Raw genomic sequence first — 21,618 nt, 5'->3', positions numbered from 1 at the left:
AGGTACTTCTCAAAAGAAGACATACAAGCAGCCAACAAAAATACAAAAAAAAGCTTAACATCATTAATCATCAGAGAAATGTAAATCAAAACCATAATGACATACCATCTCACATTAGTCAGAATGGCTATTACTAAAATGCCAAAAAACAACAGATGCTGGAGAGGTTGTGAAGAAAAGGGAGCACTCATACACTGTTGGTGGGAATGTAAATTAGTTCAGTCACTGTAGAAGCAGTTTGCAGATTTCTCAAAGAACTTAAAACAGAACTACCATTCAACACAGCAATCCCATCACTGGGTATATATCCAAAAGAGAATAAACCATTCTACCAAAAAGACACATGCACTCGCAAGTTCATCACAGCATTATTCACAATAGCAAAGACATGGAATCAACCTAGATGCCCATCAATGGTGAACTGGATAAAGCAAACATGGTACATTTATACCATGGAGTACTATGCGGTCATAAAAATAATAAAATCGTACTTTGCAGCAACATGGATGCAGCTGGAGGCCATTATTCTAAGCAAAGTAATGCAGGAACGAAAAACCAAATACTGCATGTTCTCATTTGTAAGTGGGAGCTAAACACTGGGTACTCATGGATATAAAGATGGGAACAATAGATACTGGGGACTGACAGAGGAAGAAGGGAAGCAAGGGTTGAAAACTAGTTCCAGGGGTACTATGCTCACTACTTGAGTGACAGGATCAATCATACCCCAAACCTCCGCATCACACGATACATCCATATAACAAACCTATACATGTTGCCCCTGAATCTAAGATAAAAGTTGAACTTACAAAAAAGCAAGAAGGAAAGAAATTCTCTGACCTACCCTGTCTGACCGCAGGCCACAGACCCTCATTTCAGGAGTCCTGTCCCATACCTGAAGGAAGAAATGCTGCACAGAGAAGCTGAGGAATCTGAACAGACAGGTCCTGTTGGGTTTTCCCACTCAGTCTATTTGTGGTAGATCACACTTTCTGTCCAATCACATTGCTACATGGTTGTCCACACTTCAATCATGCCTACCCAGTGATGTCCCCATAAAAGGCCCAAGAGGAGGGGGTACAGAGAGCTTCCAGATAGCTGAATATGTTCCTTGAAGATGGTGTGCCCAAGGAGGGTATGAAAGCTCGGCGCCCCTTCCCCACAGCTCACCCTATGCATCTCTTCATCTGTATCCTATGTAATCTCCTTTATAACAAACCAGTAAATATAAGTGTTTCTCTGAATTTCATGAACCAGTCTAACAAATTAATCAAACCCAAGGAGGGGGTCACGGGAATCCCAATTTCTAGCTGGTTGGTCAGAAGCCCAGGCAAAACAACCTGGATCTGCCATTGGCATTGTAAGTGGGGCAGTCTTGTGGGACTGAGCCTTCAACCTGTGGCATCTAATGCTGTCTCCAGGTAGCTGGTGTTGGAATTGAGTCAGAGGACACCCAGCTGGTATCTGCGGCAGAACTGATTGCTTACTTTTTGGTGGGGAGAAACCCTCATGTATTTCATCACAGAAGTCTTCTGTGTTGATTACTGCATTGTGTGAGAACAGAGGAAAAGCAGTTTGTGTTTTTTCACTCAGAAGTGTTCGATCGGTTCTAATGGTAAAAAGAAGGAGGTAGTCACGCACGGTGGCGCACAGCTGTCATCCCAGCACTTTGGGAGGCCAAGGTGGGTGGATCACCTGAGGTCAGGAGTTTGCGACCAGCCTGACTAACATGGTGAAACCCTATATCCACTAAATTAAAAAAAAAAAAAAAAAATGAGCCGGACAATGGTGGTGCTGCCTGAAATCCAAGCCCCTTGGGAGGCTGAGAGAGGAGAATCGCTAGTACCTGGGAGGGAGAGGTTACAGTGAGCCAAGATAGTGCCATTGCACTCCAGCCTGGGCAGTGAGTGAAACTCTGTCAGAAGAAAAGAAAGGAAAGGAGAGGAGAGGAGGAGAGGAGGGGAGGAGGGGAGGAGGGGAAGGAGGAAGGGAGGAAGGAAGGCAGGAAGGAAGGAAGGAAGGAAGGAAAGAAAGAAAAGGAAACTAAGGCGTGCCTACTGCCAACCACGTGAATGCTTTACATACGGTATTTAAATTAACACACCAGCTGGGGAGGTAGGTACCCTTCCTGCAGTTATATAGCTAAAACAAAACAAAACAGACAAATAAACAAACAAAAAAACTGAAGGTGAGCGCTTACCTGAGGTTAGACAGTTTATATTTGGGAGAGCTGCAATTTAAATGGGCGTCTCTTTATCAATACCCATGTGCTTATGGCTACAACTTGCTGCCCAATAACCTAATGTATGGTGTGTGCTGTGCTGATGGCTAAAACAATGGCAGATGCAGTTGAGATCATGAAGGATGTGCCAGAAATCTGTCCCGAACACATGGGAGAGGAGGAAGGCCAGACTCAGAGCGGAGCACCTGACCCAAGTACAAGCTCTCCTCATCCTGCTCACCTCTGCTAATCACCTGTGTCATAGATTCTCCCCAAGTCTAGGAGCATGGGAAGCAGGGAAAGATCAATTGGGGGTTATAGGACTTCTTTCCAAGGATGAGAATAAATCCTGCAATGTCTTGCTTACCCTGAAGAGTAGGACTCTGCAAGGCAGGCCCTCTCAACATCTCTTAAGGGAAAAGCAGCATTTTAGCTCACGACAGTGTCCTAGCAGACAAAGGCTTAAGGCATAGCCTAGCTAAAGACTTACTTAACAAATTCCAAAATAGTAGCAAAATAGTCTCCATAAAACTAAATGACTTCCAGGGAAGAAAGTGCATATTCCACTCCAGTACTTGTTGCCTTAATTAGGAACAGATTCTGATGACTGGGATTTATTTTCCTAAGCACACATCCACAAAAGCCAGAAACATCTTGTCATGCTGCAGCATCCCTGACATTTCTCAAAGACAAATTCCTAATTGGGTTTTAAAAAAAACAACCAGAAATTTCCATGCTGATTTTGATTCAGGATTCAAAACAGAACCTAAGACGTGTATTTCTGTATTATTCCAAACCATGTATAAACTGCCTTAAAAGCCTTAAGACTCCCTTCAAACACTAAAGTTTTAAAAAGGGAAAAACAGACTAAGATATGAATTCTGAATTTAGTGTAGCAAAGAAGATTCTTCTCTTTCTTATGGAACATGAAAACTATCCGGTGATCTCTCCAAGATACTTTTAAACACCTTAATCTACTTACTTTTTAAAAGACAAGATGAGGGCTGGCACCTGCTCTTTCGCTTATGGGGTTCAAAAGGCTTTTTTTGTGTCTTTCTTTGTTAATTTATTAGAGAAATTGGCCAGCCTTTTTCATTGATTTAACTAAATTTTGTTATAATAAAGAATCTAGATGTGCCACGGAGTCTGAAATACAGAAATTATTATCCTTACCTGCACAGTTTATCCTTAAGTGTTTCCATGTACTTCATAGTATTTTCCTTCACACTTGTTTCTAGGGAAAAAAAAGGAAATCCAAAGTGAATGCAACTGCAGTCACAATTGAACAAAAACCATTCAACTAAAAGCTCAAAGCCAAAGGACTGAGGTCAAGCCACTAGTAATCGTAACATTCTATATTTGGAAAACATCCAAATCCATTGGAGTGGCTGCCTGAAGTCATGAGTTGGGGAGGATTCTGGGCCTCTGAGTGTCTCTGCAGGAGAAAGTCAGAGGCTGGAGCAACAGCGCTGAGCCAGCCTCGCTGTAGTCTTTCAAAGGCAGCTCACTGATAGTCTATCACTGGACAACGTGTGCTCTGTCTCCTACCTTTCCCGACTGATAGCCATGGGCTCGGTTGTCCAATACAGGGAAAGAGAACCTGACAATGTAATGATTCCCATCCTACAGATGAACCAGAAAAGCCTCACTACAGGTAGAGGAGGATTGTGGACCCTTTCACTGAGAAGCAAACAAAAACATGGGATTCTGCCAGTAACTAGAAATCAATTGCTCAACCTCCAATGAGTGATGAGATCGGCTACTCTTCGAGATAAACTCAGCACTTTCTAATTACCAAATGTTGAAGGAATGAATGATTGCTATGGTTCAACAGATCGAAGAGGTACTTTATGGATAAAAGAGATTTGATATACTTTGAACAAGTTCTCCCCTTTTGCTCATCCGAGGAATGAAGGTGCCTTCCTCTCAAGGTGATAACTAACAGACATGCACACCAAGTGTCTGGAATAACACCTGCAGCCAAGGGGTTTCTAGCAAATGGTGGCTGGAATGATCAATGATGCTGCCATGTCTATTATTAGTATTATTATTGTTATCGTGGGTTTTATCATTGTTTTTATTCCAACCTTTATTCTGAAGGGTTATGTATGCTGAAGGGCTCATGTACTCTAAAGTTGGGGAATGTGGAAACACAGAAGCCAGGCTGCCCAGATTCATGCTACTAGAGTGTCTGGGGATTCTTGGACTTCTATTTCAGTCAACATGCATGTGTAAGGTGAGGGACAGTGGAACTGGAAAAAGTACCCTGACATTCCTCATAAAGAAACTAAATATTTAGATGGAAATTAAAACAATTACACATTCTGGTTCATTAGTCCATAAAAGGTAAAAAGAGATATTTACACAATGAAAACAACTGTTTAAGTTGCTATCTTTTCTTACTCACTTATGCTTGTCTAACACACAAACTTAGTTGTGCTAGCTGGAGCAATTATTGCAAGTTCCAAATGCCCCAACCAGAAACGTGTCTCCGTTTCACATGCCATACATATTTATGTGCCACACACTGTTCTAGGCATGTGGGATAGCTCAGTGGACAGAAGATTCCTGCTTCTGTAGTGCTTCCATTCTGGCAGTGAGGGATGCTAAAGAATAAACATAAAAATTCCATAGAACATTAGAAGGTGATAATGACAATAAGGATTTAAGGGGAAAAAAAAGACAGCAAGCGAAACAGGCTGTAGAGTGGTCAGGGAAGACATCACTGGGGAAATGACACTGCCTAAAAGTTTGCAGAGGGAGGGAAGAGGGAGTCGACAGGCATCCTGGGAAGAGTTGAAGTCATCCTGGGAAGGGGGAGTCGACAGGCATCCTGCGAATGGAGTAGGCAGTCTGAAGGCCCCAGGGCAGCAGCACAACTGTGTGCTCCAGCGAGTGTGGCCAGAGCCGAATGTTCCATGGGGAGAAAAGATGAAGGCAGAGAAACAACCCAGGTCCAATCACACAGGCCACTGTGGTAAACTATAGTCTCAAAATGGCCACAGCAATATTTCTGGTACCACATACTCTTCCAGAACCTGGCTGCTCCCTATCAAGAGGTAAAGTATATTTCCCTCTTCTTGAATGTGGTCAGGCTGAGACTGCTCCAACCCACTGAGTATGATGGAAGGTATTCTGTAACTCTTCTGAGGCTAAAGTCCAGTTTCTACCTGGCTTTCTGTTCTGGGAACCCAGCCACCATGTTGTGAGGAAGCCCAAGCCACATGGAGAGGCCCTGTGTAAGTGTTTCAGCTGAAAACCTGGGTGATAGTCTTAGACTACATCCAGCACCAATCTCCAGATATCTGAGTGAATGAGCTTTCAGGTGGTTAGTGCCTTTGAGTCTGAGGGATCCAGACACCACAAGATGGAGACAAGTCCCCCCACTGTAAGCTGTCTGAATTCCTGACTCACAGAATTTTGCATATAATAAATGGTGATGTAAGTCATTAAGTTTGGGGATGTTTTGTTGCACAGCTGTAGTAACTAGAAGGCCACTGTCAGGATTTTGAGTGTTCTGAGTGGAATGGAAAAACACTGTAGAAGAAAAAAATGAGATTGACCTACAGCCACTATGTTGAGAATACACCATAGGGGAGGATGGGGTGGAAGCAAAAAGACATGGACGAGGTTAGTGCAATCATCCAGGAAAAGATGATCAGGATGTGGAGGAGGAAAAGTAGAATATTTTTCTCACCCATCACCAGGGTCATGGCTGACACCCCTATAACAAAAGACAGGTTAACAAGAGAAAGGCATGACAAATTTATGTAACCAAAGTTTTATGTGATATAGGAGCCTTCAGAGATGAAGACCCCACGATCCAGAGAAAACTGTCTATTTTTGTGCTTAGGTTCAATGAAGCATATGAAGAATGGACAGCTATGTAGAAACCTGATTGGACAAAAAGCATATGATCTAATGGTGATAAACTGGAGCTCAGCATGGCCTGTTTGTTCAGAATCTTCTTGGCCTCTGTATAGCATTCCTTCCCTCCAGGTGACGGGGCAGGGCAACTGTCACATAAGGGTCTTATGCCCACTTTTCAGGGAAGGTAACCAACAGAATCCTTTAAGATCAGCTCTCACACAGAAAGACAGCGGATGGTCCGAGTGACCTTTCTGCTTCTGCTGTTTTCTCAGTGTCCAAGGTGCTGTACTTTGTAGTATCATGTTCTATGTCCCAACAGGGACTTAAACTAGTGCATTAGCAGGAGTTAGTGATAAGTGTGTAGATTTTAGATATATTTTAAAGGTAGAGACAATAGCTTTCCTAGTGGGTCAAATGTCAGGTGTGAGAAAAAGAAAAGTCGGCTGGGTGCGGTAGCTCACGCCTGTAATTCCAGCACTTTGGGAGGCCGAGGCAGGTGGATCACCTGAGGTCAGGAGTTCAAAACCAGCCTGGCCAACATGGTGAAACCCCACCTCTACTAAAAATACAAAAATTATCTGGGTGTGGTGGTGGGCACCTGTAATCCCAGCTACTCGGGAGGCTGAGACAGGAGAATCGTTTAACCTGGGAGGCTGAGGTTGCAGTGAGCCGAGATCGCGCCACTGCACTTCAGCCTGGGCAACAAAGAGCAAAATTCTGTTTCAAAAAAAAAGTCAAGAATGACTACAGATTTTTACCCTAAGCCACCAGAAAAAAACAGAAATTGCCATCAACTGAGATGGGAAGAATGAGAAGTGAAACTGGTTGGGGAGACAAGAATTTAGCTTTGGATTTGTTAAATTTGAGAAGTTTTTAGACATTCAGTGGAGATGTCAAGTGTGAGGTTGGTTATCTGAGTCCGGAGTTTGGGAAAGTTCTGGAACAGAGACATTTGGGATTGGCATTTGAAGGAATGAGACTGGACAATATCACTGAGGAAGTGGGAGTAACTTAAGAAGCCCTTGCTGATCATAGGCAATGCACCATTTATATTGTGATAGCACCTTCCATCCAATGGACAAAAATGGACAGCACCCCCCGAGGAAAAGAAAGCCATATTCTTATGTTTAAAAATAGTCTAGATGTCTATGAAGCTAATCACTTTCTTAAGAAACTGAATGCTAAGTACTTGCCTCATCTCAATGTCTGAAGCACCAGTTAGTGATACGCTGGACCTGCACGAGAACTTCCAGGCAGAGCCATGGGCTTTTCTACTTGCCTGGAGCCTGCCATCTAAGGAGAATGCTATGTTGAACTATCACTTTCATTGGACCCAACCTATGTCCCAGCCAGACAGCCTAAAAGTACCTTGCATGTATTCACTAAGTTGACTCACAACCTTCAAGACAGGCCAAGACTGTAGACAGGGAGTTTAGATTTTAAACTTCCTAAAAAATACACCCACAGACACAGTGACTGAGAACAGAAGTCACCTTTTCCTCTCTTCTTACTTCCCTCCTCTTCCTTTCTTCCCTACCATTTTAGGCCCGATAGAGCAGGGACCTGTGAGAATGGTGATGGTAGTAAGGCAAGGTTCCAAGAAGCAAAGAGGGCACTCAAGGAAATGCCGAATACAAAAGGAAATGCTACGAAACAAACAAGACCAGAGGACTGCAGGCCTCCTGATCAGGAAGAAGCAGGAACACATTAACTGCTTCTGTTTATTAAGGGAATCTGATATCCAGATTCAGGCCATGATATCAGAGTGGAATTCATACAATTAGTTTGATGAATCCAATTAAACAAAAACTTGGATTAACAGATTGATAATTAAATGCCATAAATCAGTAAACACAGTACAGTGCATGAAACAAACACACATCACGCTACAGGAGTTCAATCTGGGTCCTCCTTCACGCAAGACCCTATACTTGGCACTAATTAAATGTAAAAAGGACATAGCTTCCAGAGATACAGAGATAGCTGTGGGGCCAGCCTCTTTAACACTGATTTCTCACTGGAGTGCACAGCAACATTTTCCATAAATATTCATCATAACCAATAATCCAAAAATATCCCTATGAGTCTGATGGGAAAAAAAAAATAACCAACCTACCCAGCAACAGCTTTTTCAATGTAAATACGGAAGTTGGAAGGTAGAAGATGTCAACACGAAAGTAGAAGAATGTTAAGTGGGAGGAAGTCCAACTAGGTTTCAATGCGTTGTATCCCTTGCATAATAAAGGGACAGCAGTATTTGACATGAAAATAGCATGGGAAATGAGTAACACCCAGGCAGACTTGCTATCAGATTGAATGGACCAGTGACTTGAAGAAACTCCAGCCCCACCACCCTCAATTAATAAGGAAGACATGCTCAGATGGGGTCAGTATGATACAATCTCACCTTTGAAAATGGAAGCCAAAGGGACCTCCCCGGTTTAGCATTAATGGCAAAGTTTGTCAAACATTAGCTACGTTATTGGAATTTTCTAAATTAACATTAAGTACCAAGTGAGACCTGGCCTACATTTACAAAAATAAGTCATTAGATTTCAAAGATCAATATTCAAGAATCTATTTAGATAATTAACTCCCACTTAGTAAAATCTTTCAGACGGAAGATGTGAAAGACAAAGGAGAAATTTTAGAACTCTGAGAAATTTTCAAATAGCTAAGGTATTATGCTGTCTTCGAGTGAATGAAAGGACTTTTGTTCGGATAATTAAATCATGCACGAGGATGAAGAGGTAACATAATCCTGAAAAGACGCAGGAAAGTCAGCAATACAAGAAAACGGACCTGCAGCTGGAATGTCTTGGCAGGTGGGGTGGCATAAGATTGTTTCAGTTCTTGAAAGATGGTAGATTCTTTCTATGAAGTCCTACATGAGTGAAATTTCACACTGAAGGGCAAAATGGAAATATCAACCATGAACCTCTAAAATGTAGAGTTTTGTCTGCTCATACACAAATGACACTGTCGCATTGGAGACCCAGTGTGTGGACACACGTGATATTGATTTAGCTACCATTTTACTGAGCACTTTCTTTTGCAAGACCTGTTTTAAACACCTTATTCTAAACATGAACTAAATAATAGTATCAATGAAGCAGCTCTATCATTATCACCATTTTATAGTTGGTGAAATGGAGCAGCAGTAAGGTTCAAAGTCACACTGCCAGTGAGGGATAGTTCCAGAGCTCACTGTTACAAAACACATGACTTCAACTTTATATAACAGGAGAGCAGTCAGTGCACACTGAATTAATGCATGTGAAATCTCAGCACCAACAAAATGAAGCAGGTGTTCAAAGACAGTAAATTCAGGAGAGGCCAAAGGTTGTGCTGTAAAAAGTCAGAGTTATAAAGAGTACTGACCATTGCAAAGATGAGCCATCAATAAATGAAAATCTCATTGTCTGTAAAATGTAAGGAAGAATGCTAATAGTATATCAGCATAAAACAAATCAACATTGTGTAAAATAAATTTATATATATAAACACATATGTATATATATACATATGTATATATGTGTGTGTATATACATGTATGCACACATATATATATGAAAGAGAACAGGACAAGTTGATTTCAAAGTAGGTTGCAATGAGAAAATGATTAATAACTTTCTAAAGCATATATCTACACTGGCTCATTGTCCCCAGTGAGAGGTTAATTGTGTGATTTTACTAAAAGATTTTGATTTGCATGTATATATTTATTTATTTGCAGCATTTCTCTGCTATCACCTATCTGTGGTAGTTCTAGTTTAGCTAGAATTCTCAAGAGAGGACTTCTGAGTTCAACAGAATTCAGTCCTTCCCAGGCTTTTGACTACTCAATATAAATTCTCTAGATCCAGAACCCAATAAATGCATCATTACCAAATTAGCAAGAGATTCATTTCTCATTGTCAGGGCATCGTTCAGTATGTTGTTGTTAATTCTCTGTCTCTTTTTCTCTGATGTTGATAAGATGTTTACGGATAGAAGGAAAATTATCAGATATGAGTCCTACAGATTTAAGAAGTGGTAACAGGGAAAGGGTTTCTCTTTGGAGTTATACCTGACTGTCATTCATACATTAATCTAATGTTTTTTCTTTTTCTCTTTTTTTTTTTGAGACAAGGTCTTGCTCTGTCACCCAAGCTAAAGTGCAGTGGCGTGATCACAGCTCACTGCAGCCTTGAACTCCTGGGCTCAAGTGATCTATTTTTTTGTAGAGATGAGGGCTCGCTTTGTTGCCCAGGCTGGTCTCGAACTTCTGGCTTCAAGCAGTCCTCTCACTTCCACTTCCCAAAGTACTGAGATTACAGGCATGAGCCACCACACCCTGCCTCTAATGTTCTTTAAATGCCTACCACATGCCAGACTCCATGTTAGGCACTGGGGCCACAGAGGTGAATATCATGCTACCCACGGGCTTAAGAAAATCAGGCTTGGTAATAGAAAGAGTCACATCAATAGATGACTAATAAAAGCAACAAGTTAGATTCCATAATAAAAGCAGCAGTCATGCTCGGAGCATCATGGAGGGAGATTTGGCCCAGCTTGAGGGGGTTTAAATACGACTCCCTGAGGAAGTGACTGAGTTAGAGATCTTAAAGGATTTTCCATGCTAGCTGATGCAGGAGGAGACATGGATAATCCAAAACAGCAATTGCATGTAAAATAAGATTTGTGTTTTAGAATAGCAGGCATTTCATGTCATATCATTTTACCTCCCCAAGTATTTCCAAATCGTTTCCCTCCAAGCTTACTTTATGATTACTAGATGTACTACACGATCCCACACCAAAGGAAGACGGAGTAGCTACAGGAAATCAGCCTGTCCGAAAGCACAGACTCTGAGCTTCTACCACTGCCCCAATAGCCACACTTGAACGTGAAGGTAAGATTAACTCATTCTGCCAGCTTTTCACCTTTGAGTAACGCGAGTGAGAATGTTGAGTTACAGTAAGTAACTTCATGCTGGCAGAGGTACCCAAAGAACAGAGAGTGAAAAAGTGTTTTCAGAACTGGCACATCATCCTGTGACTCAGTTGTCCATGAAAAAAGTAAAATCAATTATTCTGAACTATGTTGATGCCTCCGCTTCCACTGTTTTGTCCTGTGGGGTGGTGTGTGGCTGTTGCTTCTCAGCGAGTCGCCACCCTCAGAGAGTTCTGCCCCATTGCCCTTGAACCCTGGAGCACATCTCAAAGACTTGTCTGTCTTGATACTCATGTATGTAGACACAGCTCCTTGCTTAGACAGGGGAAGAGAGTGGGCAGGAAGAAGGAAAGGAGAAATGAGTAAGGAAGCTCCACCAGGTTTAAAAATGTTTGCTATGTGGCAAGTGCTTATAGTAGATAAAGCCCAGGTTCCGATTTTACCTGCTGTGCCCATCACTAGTTAATTGGGTATCATCTAATATAGTAATTCTCACTTTCCCCGTTCAGACCTGCTCCTACATGCAATCTCCTGACGCCCTTGAAGCACACAGCCTAATAAATCAGCACAAGTCAATGGCAAAAGAAAAACCAAATGCTTGCGGTATGGAAAGCAGGTCAGTAAAAAGCTAACACCATCAGTTCCAAGCAGGTTCACTTCACAGCCTCCCACTCACGTGCCCTTGTCAAATGCTTTTTCTAAATGGAAAGGCAGGGTAACTTTTCTCAGCAATCCCTGCTGACAGCAGCAGGCATATCTGGGTTTGCTTTCTTGCTTTCTGGCGCCTATAACTGAGAGAGTTGTGACCTGGAGATTAATTTACAGTATTTTAAAATTGCTTAGAATGCCTATTTACTGCCTTACCTAGAAGTGTGCAACTGAGAATATGCAGTCTCATTCTTTGATTCTTTCTCCTATTATTTCCCTGAAACACAGGCATCACACACACACACACACACACACACACACACTTTTTTTTTTTCATTCTTTTTGATTGACAGAAGAAGAAAGAAAATTTGGGACTTTGTTTTAAAAGTGAAATACTGTCTTCTTAAACAACTTGTGTTTAAAACCAGGCCCAATCCACACTTGATCTTCTTAAGCTAGGAAAAGTGAGCTCACACTGAGTGCTGGTAGGATGCTTCATGTGCATCCTTATTTTGTTTAATTCTCACAATAACTCTCTAAATCCCTTTTGAGGATAAGGAGACTGAGGCTGCGAGAAGTTATTTCAAAGAGTAAATAAAAAATTCAGACCCACTTGGGTTTTATGCCAAAGGTTCTGTGTTTACAAATATGCAATATTGTTGCCCAGTTGTGATGAAACATAATTTATGAATTTCACTGAGGGAATTTCGCAAAAGGAAAGAATTTACTTTTCCCTCTAAAGCAGAGGCTTTTCATATGCAACTGTTAAAAGACACAAGAGCTTGTGGGTCTGATGGTTGGTTTGAGCTGTTGCTGTTGGGAGAGATGCTGGGGCACTAGCAGGAAGACGTAGTTCGTGCTCAGTGGCCAAAGATGGCGTCCCCCGAAGGCAGCCAGATCCGGACTACGTGGTGTTTTCCAGGTTGGAGGTGCCCTCCTCAACTGCCTTACGAAGTTCCCAAGCAGCCCGCCCAAATACTACCTGCTCCTTACGCCGAAGGGATTTGGCAGGAAAAGGGCCAAACTGGCCATGCGGAGGCACAAAGTGAGGCCAGAACAACTTCCCATCTGACAAAAGCCTTTCGTTTGCTGTGAGGTTCCAATCATCACTCCATGCCTTACTCCCACCCCAAAACACACACATGCTGTCCACATCCAGGCACTGGCCCTCACCCCTACGTGACCTCACTGTACCTGACTGGGCACCTCCTGCTTATAAACATAGTCTCATTAGAGGCCAAAGATGCTAAGACAACGTGCCCCAGCTAGTAAGACACACACAGAGGTCTCCTCTCCTTTAATATGCAGGTGATAGATACATGGGTGATGAACAAGTATGTGTAAAAATTAACACAGGAAGGCCAGGCGCAGTGGCTCACGCCTGTAATCCCAGCAGGCGTTTGGGAGGCCAAGGCAGGTGGATCACAAGGTCAGAAGATCGAGACCATCCTGGCTAACATGGTGAAACCCCATCTCTACTAAAAATACAAAAATTAGCTGGGCGTGGTAGCACACACCTGTTGTCCCAGCTACTTGGGAGACTGAGGCAGGAGAATCTCTTGAACCTGGGAGGTGGAGGTTGCAGTGAGCCGAGATTGTGCCACCGCACTCCAGCCTAGGTGACAGAGTTGAGACTCCATCTCAAAGAGAAAAAAAAAGATTACACAGGAAAAATGCAAATGATTGAGTATCTGCTTCAATCTAGAATAGCCCTTGGACATACCCAAGAGGGGCCCCTCTCATGGGCATCATGCTAGAGAACCCTCGCTTCTAGATTCCTCCAGACTGCCCCTTTGCATGGTGAGGCGGTCACATGGCCAAAAGATTTGCCCTTTCAATTCTGCTCTGTGTTCTTGGTACTCAGAATTTCCTGCCCAAATGTCTCTGGGAGCACTTCTTCTTCTTCTTTTTTTTTTTTTTTTTTTTTTTTTAATACTTTAAGTTCTGGGGTACATGTGCAGAATGTGCAGTTTTGTTTATTAGGTATACACGTGCCATGGTGGTTTGCTGCACCCATCAATCTGCCACCTACATTAGGTATTTCTCCTAAAGCTATCCCTCCCCTAGCCCCCCACCACCCGACAGGCCCCGGTGTGTGATGTTCCCCTCCCTATGTCCATGTGTTCCCATTGTTCAACTCCCACTTAAGAGTGAGAACATGTGGTGTTTGGTTTCCTGTTTTTGTGATAGTTTGCTGAGAATGGTGGTTTCGAGCTTCATCCATCTCCCTGCAAAGGACATGAACTTATCCTTTTTTATGGCTGCATAGTATTCCATAGTGTATATGTGTCATATTTTCTTTATCCAGTCTGTCATTGATGGACATTTGCGTTGGTTCTAAGTCTTTGCTATTGTGAATAGTGCCACAATAAACATATGTGTGCATGTGTCTTTATAGCAGAATGATTTATAATCCTTTGGGTATATACTCAGTAATGGGATTGCTGGGTCAATGGTATTTCTAGTTCTAGATCCTTGAGGAATCGCCACGCTGTCTTCCACAATGGTTGAACTAATTTACACTCCCACCAACAGTGTCAAAGCATCCCTATTTCTCCACACCCTTTCCAGCATCTGCTGTTTCCTTTTTAATGATCGCCATTCTAACTGGCATGAGATGGTATCTCATTGTGATTTTGATTTGCATTTCTCTGATGACCAGTGATGATGGGCATTTTTTCATGTGTCTGTTGGCTGTATAAATGTCTTCTTCTGAGAAGTGTCTGTTCATCTCCTTTGCCAACTTTTTGATGGGGTTGTTTTTTTTCTGTTAAATTTGTTTAAGTTCTTTGTTGATTCTGAATATTAGCCCTTTGTCAGACGGATAGATTGCAAAATTTTTCTCACATTCTGTAGGTTGCCTGTTCATGCTGATGATAGTTTCTTTTGCTGTGCAGAAGCTCTTTAGTATAATTAAATCCCATTTGTCAATTTTGGCTTTTGTTGCCATTGCTTTTGGTGTTTTAGACATGAAGTCTTTGCCCATGCCTATGTCCTGAATGGTATTGCCCAGGTTTTCTTCTAGGATTTTTATGGTCTTATGTTTAAGTCTTTGATCCATTTTGAGTTGATTTTTGTATGAGGTGTAAGGAAGAGGTCCAGTTTCAGTTTTCTGCATATGGCTAGTTAGTTTTCCCAACACCATTTATTAAATAGGGAATCTTTTCCCCATTGCTTCTTTGTGTCAGGTTTGTCAAAGATCAGATGGTTGTAGATGTGTGGTGTTATTTTTGAGGCCCCTGTTCTGCTCCATTGATCTATATATCTGTTTTGGTACCAGTACCATGCTGTTTTGGTTACTGTAAGCTTGTAGCATAGTTTGAAGTCAGGTAGCGTGATGCTTCCAGCTTTGTTTTTCTTGCCCAGGATTGTCTTGGCTATGTGGGCTCTTTCTTGGTTCCATATGAAGTTTAAAGTAGTTTTTTCCAATTCTATAGAGAAAGTCAGTGGTAGTTTGACGGGGATAGCATTGAATCTATAAATTACTTTCGGCAGTATGGCCATTTTGACGATATTGCTTCTTCCTATCCATGAGCATGGAATATTTTTTCCATTTGTTTGGTCCTCTCATTTCCTTGAGCAGTGGTTTGTAGTTCTCCATGAAGAGGTCCTTCACATCCCTTGTAAGTTGTATTCCTAGATATTTTATTCTCTTTGTAGCAATTATGAAAGGGAGTTCCCTCGTGATTTGGATCTCTGTCTGTTATTGGTGTATTGGAATGCTTGTGATTTTTGCACATTTATTTTGTATCCTGAGACTTTGCTGAAGTTGCTTATCAGCTTGAGGAGATTTTGGGCTCAGACAATGGGGTTTTCTAAATATACAATCATGTCATCTGCAAACAGAGACAACTTGACTTCCTCTCTTCCTATTTGAGTACACTTTATTTCTTTCTCTTGCCCAATTGCCCTGGCCAGAACTTCCAATACTATGTTGAATAGGACTGGTGAGAGAGGGCATCCTTGTCTTGTGTCGGTTTTCAAAGGGAATGCTTCCAGTTTTTGCCCATTCGGTATGATATTGGCTGTGGGTTTGTCATAAATAGCTGCATTGATTGGATACCAGATCCAGATGCAACTTTGGACTCCTTCAGTTCTTTAGCCCCCACAAACCTGAAAGAGGCTGACAGCTGGGAGTAGCTGCAGAAAGCAGACCTCTCCTTCCAGAAGAAGGATCTGGGCACTGCATCCAAGCCCCCACCGCAGAGCAGGTAGACAAAACTCAGACACACATGCTGGAGTGTCTGTGCATGAATCTGCAAGACAGTCATGGTGAGGGACAACAGAGATGTGCGAAAAATAGAGCTGGAGGCTGGGTTCAGGGGACCAGGACTCTGGCACCTCTGCTTTCTGATATAGAGTCCAAGGAATTCAAGCATTCTAAACTCATACCTGGTCTCCTAATCATTAATCATTAAGAAGTCATATTTATGGCAGGGTGTGGTGGTTCACGCCTATAATCCCGGCACTTTGGGAGGCCGAAGCAGGCAGATTACCTGAGGTCAGGAGTTCAAGACCAGCCTGGTCAACATGGTGAAACCCCATCTCTACTAAAAATACAAAAATTAGCCAGCCGTAGTGGCGTGTGTCCATAGTCCCAGCTACTCAGGAGACTGAGGTAGGAGAATAGCTTGAACCCAGGATGTGGAGGTTGCAGTGAGCCAAGATTGCACCACTGCATTCCAGGTTGAGTGACAGAGTGAGACCCTGTCTAAAAAAAAAAAGAAGTCGTATTTGTCAAGTGTATTAATCATGCTCTTTTTCATTTTCAGTATTTTATGATGCTTTGACATCTTGGGGCCTTGCTGACTCTAGAGAGACTGCCCCTCCCAGGGTTATTCCTAGAAAGAGTAAACAACTCACATGTGAGCACACCCTTGCTAGGATAACCAAGCAATCCAGAACTCACACCTCCAACCACCTCCTGTACTGGGCTCTCACACGCTGGGCCACTATCCCTTGCCCCTGGCATCAGATAACTAGGGACACCCCCTATACCGCAGAGTCCACTGAAATTATTCAAACTAGCTAATCCCAAGCCTGGTTGCCCTGCCTTTCCCATTCCTTCTCACTGAAACTGCAGTAAAGACTCTTGCCCACATCTTCCCCCTCACTCTCTCTACCTCCTCACCAACCCTGGTGCATCCCCATGTGGCCTGGCATAGCATGGCATGTCCCAGCCCTTGGGAACTGTGAGTAACAAACTCTTTTCTTTTCTTTTTTTTTTTTTTTTTTGAGACAGAGTCTCGCTCTGTCACCCAGGCTGGAGTGCGGTGGCCGGATCTCAGCTCATTGCAAGCTCCGCCTCCTGGGTTTAGGCCATTCTTCTGTCTCAGCCTCCCGAGTAGGTAGGACTACAGGCACCCACCACCTCGCCCAGCTAGTTTTTCTGTATTTTTTAGTAGAGATGGGGTTTCACCGCGTTAGCCAGGATGGTCTCGATCTCCTGACCTCGTGATCCGCCCATCTCGGCCTCCCAAAGTGCTGGGATTACAGGCTTGAGCCACCGCGCCTGGCCACAAACTCTTTTCAATGGCAGCTGTCTCCTGATCAGTTGGTCTCACCATGCCTGAATAATACATTTTAAAGCATCAAGGAAGGACAGTAGAACATTTAGCCATTTACTAGGTTGATTTATCTCTGGAAATATGCAGATATATGGTATAGGGGCCTTGGGCTCTATCACGGCCCCAGCCCCACATGTATTAGTGGTGAGCCTGCTTTTACCAATATCCGCAGTTAATTCTAAAATGGACAAAGGAAGAAAAAAAGGCAAGCCTTCTTAGCTGTGAGCACGACATTATGAAGGGGCTAAATTTCAACCTTTACAAAATAGTCCACAGGGAACATAATCCTTGATCTCCCACAAACCCCAGCAATGTGTGTTATGAGGCTCCCAGGCAGCACTCTCCCGGTAGAAGCAGGAAGGAGGCAATGCCAGGTGCTCAGCACAAGGACCCATGGATGGCTGGGAGTGTCCCTGCTGGTACAACTCAGAGTATTCAACACAGTTCCCTGAAGCTAAAACGAGGCACCTCTGGCCATGGCATTTTCTTTCTTTCTTTCTTTCTTTCTTTTTTAGACAGTCTCACTCTGTTGCCCAGGCTGGAATGCAGTGGTACAATCTCGGCTCACTGTAATCTCTGCCTCCCAGGTTCAAGCGATTCTCCTGCCTGGGCCTTCTGAGTAGCTGGGACTACAGGCATGTGCCACCATGCCCTGCTAATTTTTGTATTTTCAGTAGAGACAGGCTTTCACCATATTAGCCACGGTGGTCTCAAACTCTTGACCTCGAATACTCTGCCCGCCTTAGCCTCCCAAAGTGCTGGGATTACAGGCGTGAGCCACTGCTCCTGGTCTGGCCATGCCATTTTCTGTTTCCACACAGCACAGCTGGGAAATAGAGAAGGTTGAATGCAGAACTCTGATGGAAACTATGAGTTCTGTCTTCTCCAGGACCACCCAGCAGGTTCCCTGTTAGGGGAGGAGCCTACACCTCCCCTGCACCTTTTTATTCTTGTCCTTCTTCCCGGAAGTAGATCCCAGAAACACCTGCTTGATACCCTGCACTGGCTTTCCCTGGATCTTGAATAAAATCCAAATCCTTCCCAAGACCTTGAGGTGCTGCACGGTCAGCCTTGCTTGTTTGTTCTCTCTTTCCCTCGTCCCCTGGTTACCTCGTCCCCTGGCCCCCAGATCACAGGTCTGGTTTTCTCATCTCCACTGCAGGAGCTCTTTCCCCATCCTCTGTCTGGCTCGCTCTGCTCCCTTCCTGTGGGGGAGGCACTTATCCTTTAAGCCGCGTCTTTTTTTTTTTTTTTTTTTTTTTTATTTTTCGTAGAGACGGGGTTTCACTGTGTTACCCAGGATGATCTTGATATCTTGACCTCGTGATCCGCCCGTCTCGGCCTCCCAAAGTGCTGGGATTACAGGCGTGAGCCACCACGCCTGGCCTTGAAGCCTCATCTTAAATGTTCCCGCCTTTGAGGGCACTTTCCCCTACAGTTCTTGACTGGCTGCCACCCTGATAATTTGCTTTCTGATCCTTTACTGGTGCCTCTGCAGTCCTTTTAACAATTACATATTTTTTGTTTTTTATTTTTGTCTTTCCCATTAGAATTCAAGTTTCAGGCTGGGTGCGGTGGCTCACGCCTGTAATCCCAGCACTTTGGGAGGCCTAGGCGGGTGGATCACGAGGTCAGGAGTCCGAGACCATCCTGGCCAACATGGTGAAACCCCATCTCTACTAAAAATACAAAAATTAGCTGGGCATGGTAGCTTGCACCTGTAGTCCCAGCTACTCGGGAGGCTGAGGCAGGAGAATCGCTTGAACCCAGGAGGCAGAGGTTGCAGTGAGCCAAGATTGCACCACTGCACTTCAGCCTGGCAACAGAGTAAGACTCCATCTAAAAAAAAAAAAAAAAAAGGAGTCAAGTTTCATGAGGAGAGCACCCCATGGTGGGCTCTCCATACACATTTGTTGGATTATCTATGAGCTCTCCTACCTCGCTTTACTGGCCTTGCTCCTGGAATCTCACTGTTGCTTTATAAAGCAGAAAAGGGAGGGCAGAAAAGCTTCCCGGGGATGAGCACAGGCAGTGGGAATGTGAGAGCTGGCTGAGTGTTATGAATTAGCAGAACAAGGGTCACTGGTGTCTTACACAGCCAAGCTTTGGTGTGAATACTCAGCACCTCCTGCCTGCAAGAAGCCCAAAAACTCTCATTGCAGGCATGCAGAGCAGCCCAGTGTAGGGATATCTGTGCAATCTGAAGGCTGCAATACCAAATCCTAACCCAAGAACTCAGATTCAGGACTGTGGGTGAAGGGAAGCCTCCCACCCACCCATCTGTTCACCTGCAAGCCTACGAGAGCAGGTGTTTGTAGGCCAGGGCTCGGTGCGCCCTGCTAATGCCCATGTCTTAATCTGTTCCCCACCTGCCATCTGATGGGTGTGGTAGAGCTGGAGGAACACATCAGCTGGAAAGCAGAGGAAAGAATGTTAAAGCTCCCTGCTGTGATGCACCCGCAAGCTGGCCACGGCCAGCCCTTCATTGCAATCAAGAACGTCATGCAGCAGCAAATGTTGACTCAATTTCAGTCTTCAACTTTAGAAATTGTATTTGGGGTAATGTTAATGTGAAAACTGCATGTATTAAAACAAAGTGCAATAACACGCAGCATCTCTAACAGCTTACAATGAGTGTCTTCTTTCCTTTCTCCCCACCCGCTTCCTTCCTCTCAAATACACCCTAAAAGAGCACAGGGTCTAGGAGAATTTAAAAATAGACTCACATGGATTTCAAGTGGAGTAAACTAAATGAGTCCAATTTTCTATGCCTTTCATTTTAAATTATGTGCTGAATGTCGGGAAGCATAAGATGTAAGTGAGGAGAATACGACATTTAAAATCTAATTTTCAAAAATTAGGTCCTAAGGCAGAACAGTGAAAATGCATTTACACATATAATTGCGCCTGCAAATCAATACTGGCAGAACAAGTGTCCCCCTTGGCTCGGGAGAGTGCCTGGCCAAGGCTCACCAAGCCATGGGAAACCAATTCGCTCACTCGGCAGGTATGTGCTGAGTCCCTGCTAGGTGCCAGCTGGTGCACTTGATGCCCAAGTGGATCGTACTCTCCAGCTCACAGCCTCAAGAACTGTGCAGGCCGGGCGCGGTGGCTCAAGCCTGTAATCCCAGCACGTTGGGAGGCCGAGAGGGGTGGATCGCTAAGTCAGAAGATCAAGACCATCCTGGCTAACATGGTGAAACCCCGTCTCTGCTAAAAAATACAAAAAACTAGCCGGGCAAGGTGGTGGGCGCCTGTAGTCCCAGCTACTCGGGAGGCTGAGGCAGGAGAATGGCGTAAACCTGGGAGGCGGAGCTTGCAGTGAGCTGAGATCCGGACACTGCACTCCAGCCTGGGCGACAGAGTGAGACTCTCTCTCAAAAAAAAAAAAAAAAAAAAAAAAAAAAAAAACCGTGCAAACTAGTGAGAGAATTGCACAGGTAAAGCAGTCTTTACCACACACAGAGCAGAAGGACAGAGGCCAAGATAGAATAGCAGTGAGCACCAGGAAAGGCACTTTCTCAGTGGAGATGGAGGTCAGGGAGCTGACCTGCCCTGGAGAAGGGAAACAGATGAGTTGAAATATTAACAATAAGCGGAGAAAGCAGAGCACAGCGGCCCACACCTGCAATCCCAGCACATTGGAAGGATGAAGCGGGTGGATCACCTGAGGTCATGAGTTTGAGACCAGCCTGACCAACATGGTGAAATCCCATCTCTACTAAAAATACAAAAATTAGCCAGGCACAGTGGCAGGTGCCTATAATTCCAGCTACTTGGGAGGCTGAGGCAGGAGAATTGCTTGAACCTGGGAGGCGGAGGTTGCACTGAGCTGAGATCACGCCACTGCACTCCAGCCTCGGTGACAGAGCAAGACTCCATTTCAAAAAAAAAAAAAAAAAAACAAGCAGAGAACAGGGCATGTAGTAGGAAGGAATGTCAATGGTAAGGAGCTCATATGCAGGGGCTTGGAAGAAGAGGGAGGATGGGACACATCAGAAAACTGAATGTCCAGGCTGATTGAAGATTAGCGTGTAAGGAAGGCAAGAGAAGATGACGGGAGTTTTGAGAAATAAAGATGGAGGCAGAAAACTGAGGGCATGACAAGAAAGGTGTGTGAATCCCTGTAGGAGTATGGGTTTTCTCCCACAAAGGGAAGCCATTCAAGGGTCCTACAAAGGAGAATGACACAGCCAGTTTCTTAGTTCATTACAGATGGAGAAAGGCGGGTTGTTAGGAAAGGTATTTAGGAAATAGAATCGACAGGACTTCATGGTAGGCTGGAGTCATTCATTCATTCATTTTTCACTCAACAACTACTTACTGAGCAACTACTACATGCCAGGCACTATTCTAACAGCTAGAGCTATGACCGTG

The 21,618-nt window shown here is 43.8% G+C and overlaps 2 protein-coding genes across 3 annotated transcripts in view; one reads left to right on the top strand and one right to left on the bottom strand.

Moving 5' to 3' along the window:
- C1H1orf131 (chromosome 1 C1orf131 homolog) overlaps positions 1 to 21,618 on the top strand; it is an 846,319-nt gene that overhangs the window by 117,951 nt on the left and 706,750 nt on the right. The window lies entirely within an intron of this gene.
- Positions 1 to 21,618, bottom strand: part of DISC1 (DISC1 scaffold protein) — a 346,709-nt gene that overhangs the window by 82,136 nt on the left and 242,955 nt on the right. For both annotated transcript variants that reach the window (XM_050769867.1, XM_050769874.1), the window contains one exon: positions 3,395 to 3,455. In XM_050769867.1, coding sequence (XP_050625824.1) covers positions 3,395 to 3,455 — 61 coding nt within the window. The remainder of the gene's footprint in view (positions 1 to 3,394; positions 3,456 to 21,618) is intronic.

The sequence above is a fragment of the Macaca thibetana genome, chromosome 1, assembly GCF_024542745.1.
Source record: "Macaca thibetana thibetana isolate TM-01 chromosome 1, ASM2454274v1, whole genome shotgun sequence".
Lineage (NCBI taxonomy): Eukaryota > Metazoa > Chordata > Mammalia > Primates > Cercopithecidae > Macaca > Macaca thibetana.
Note: the sequence above shows the minus strand (reverse complement) of the source record. Positions and strands in the feature narration are given on the sequence as shown.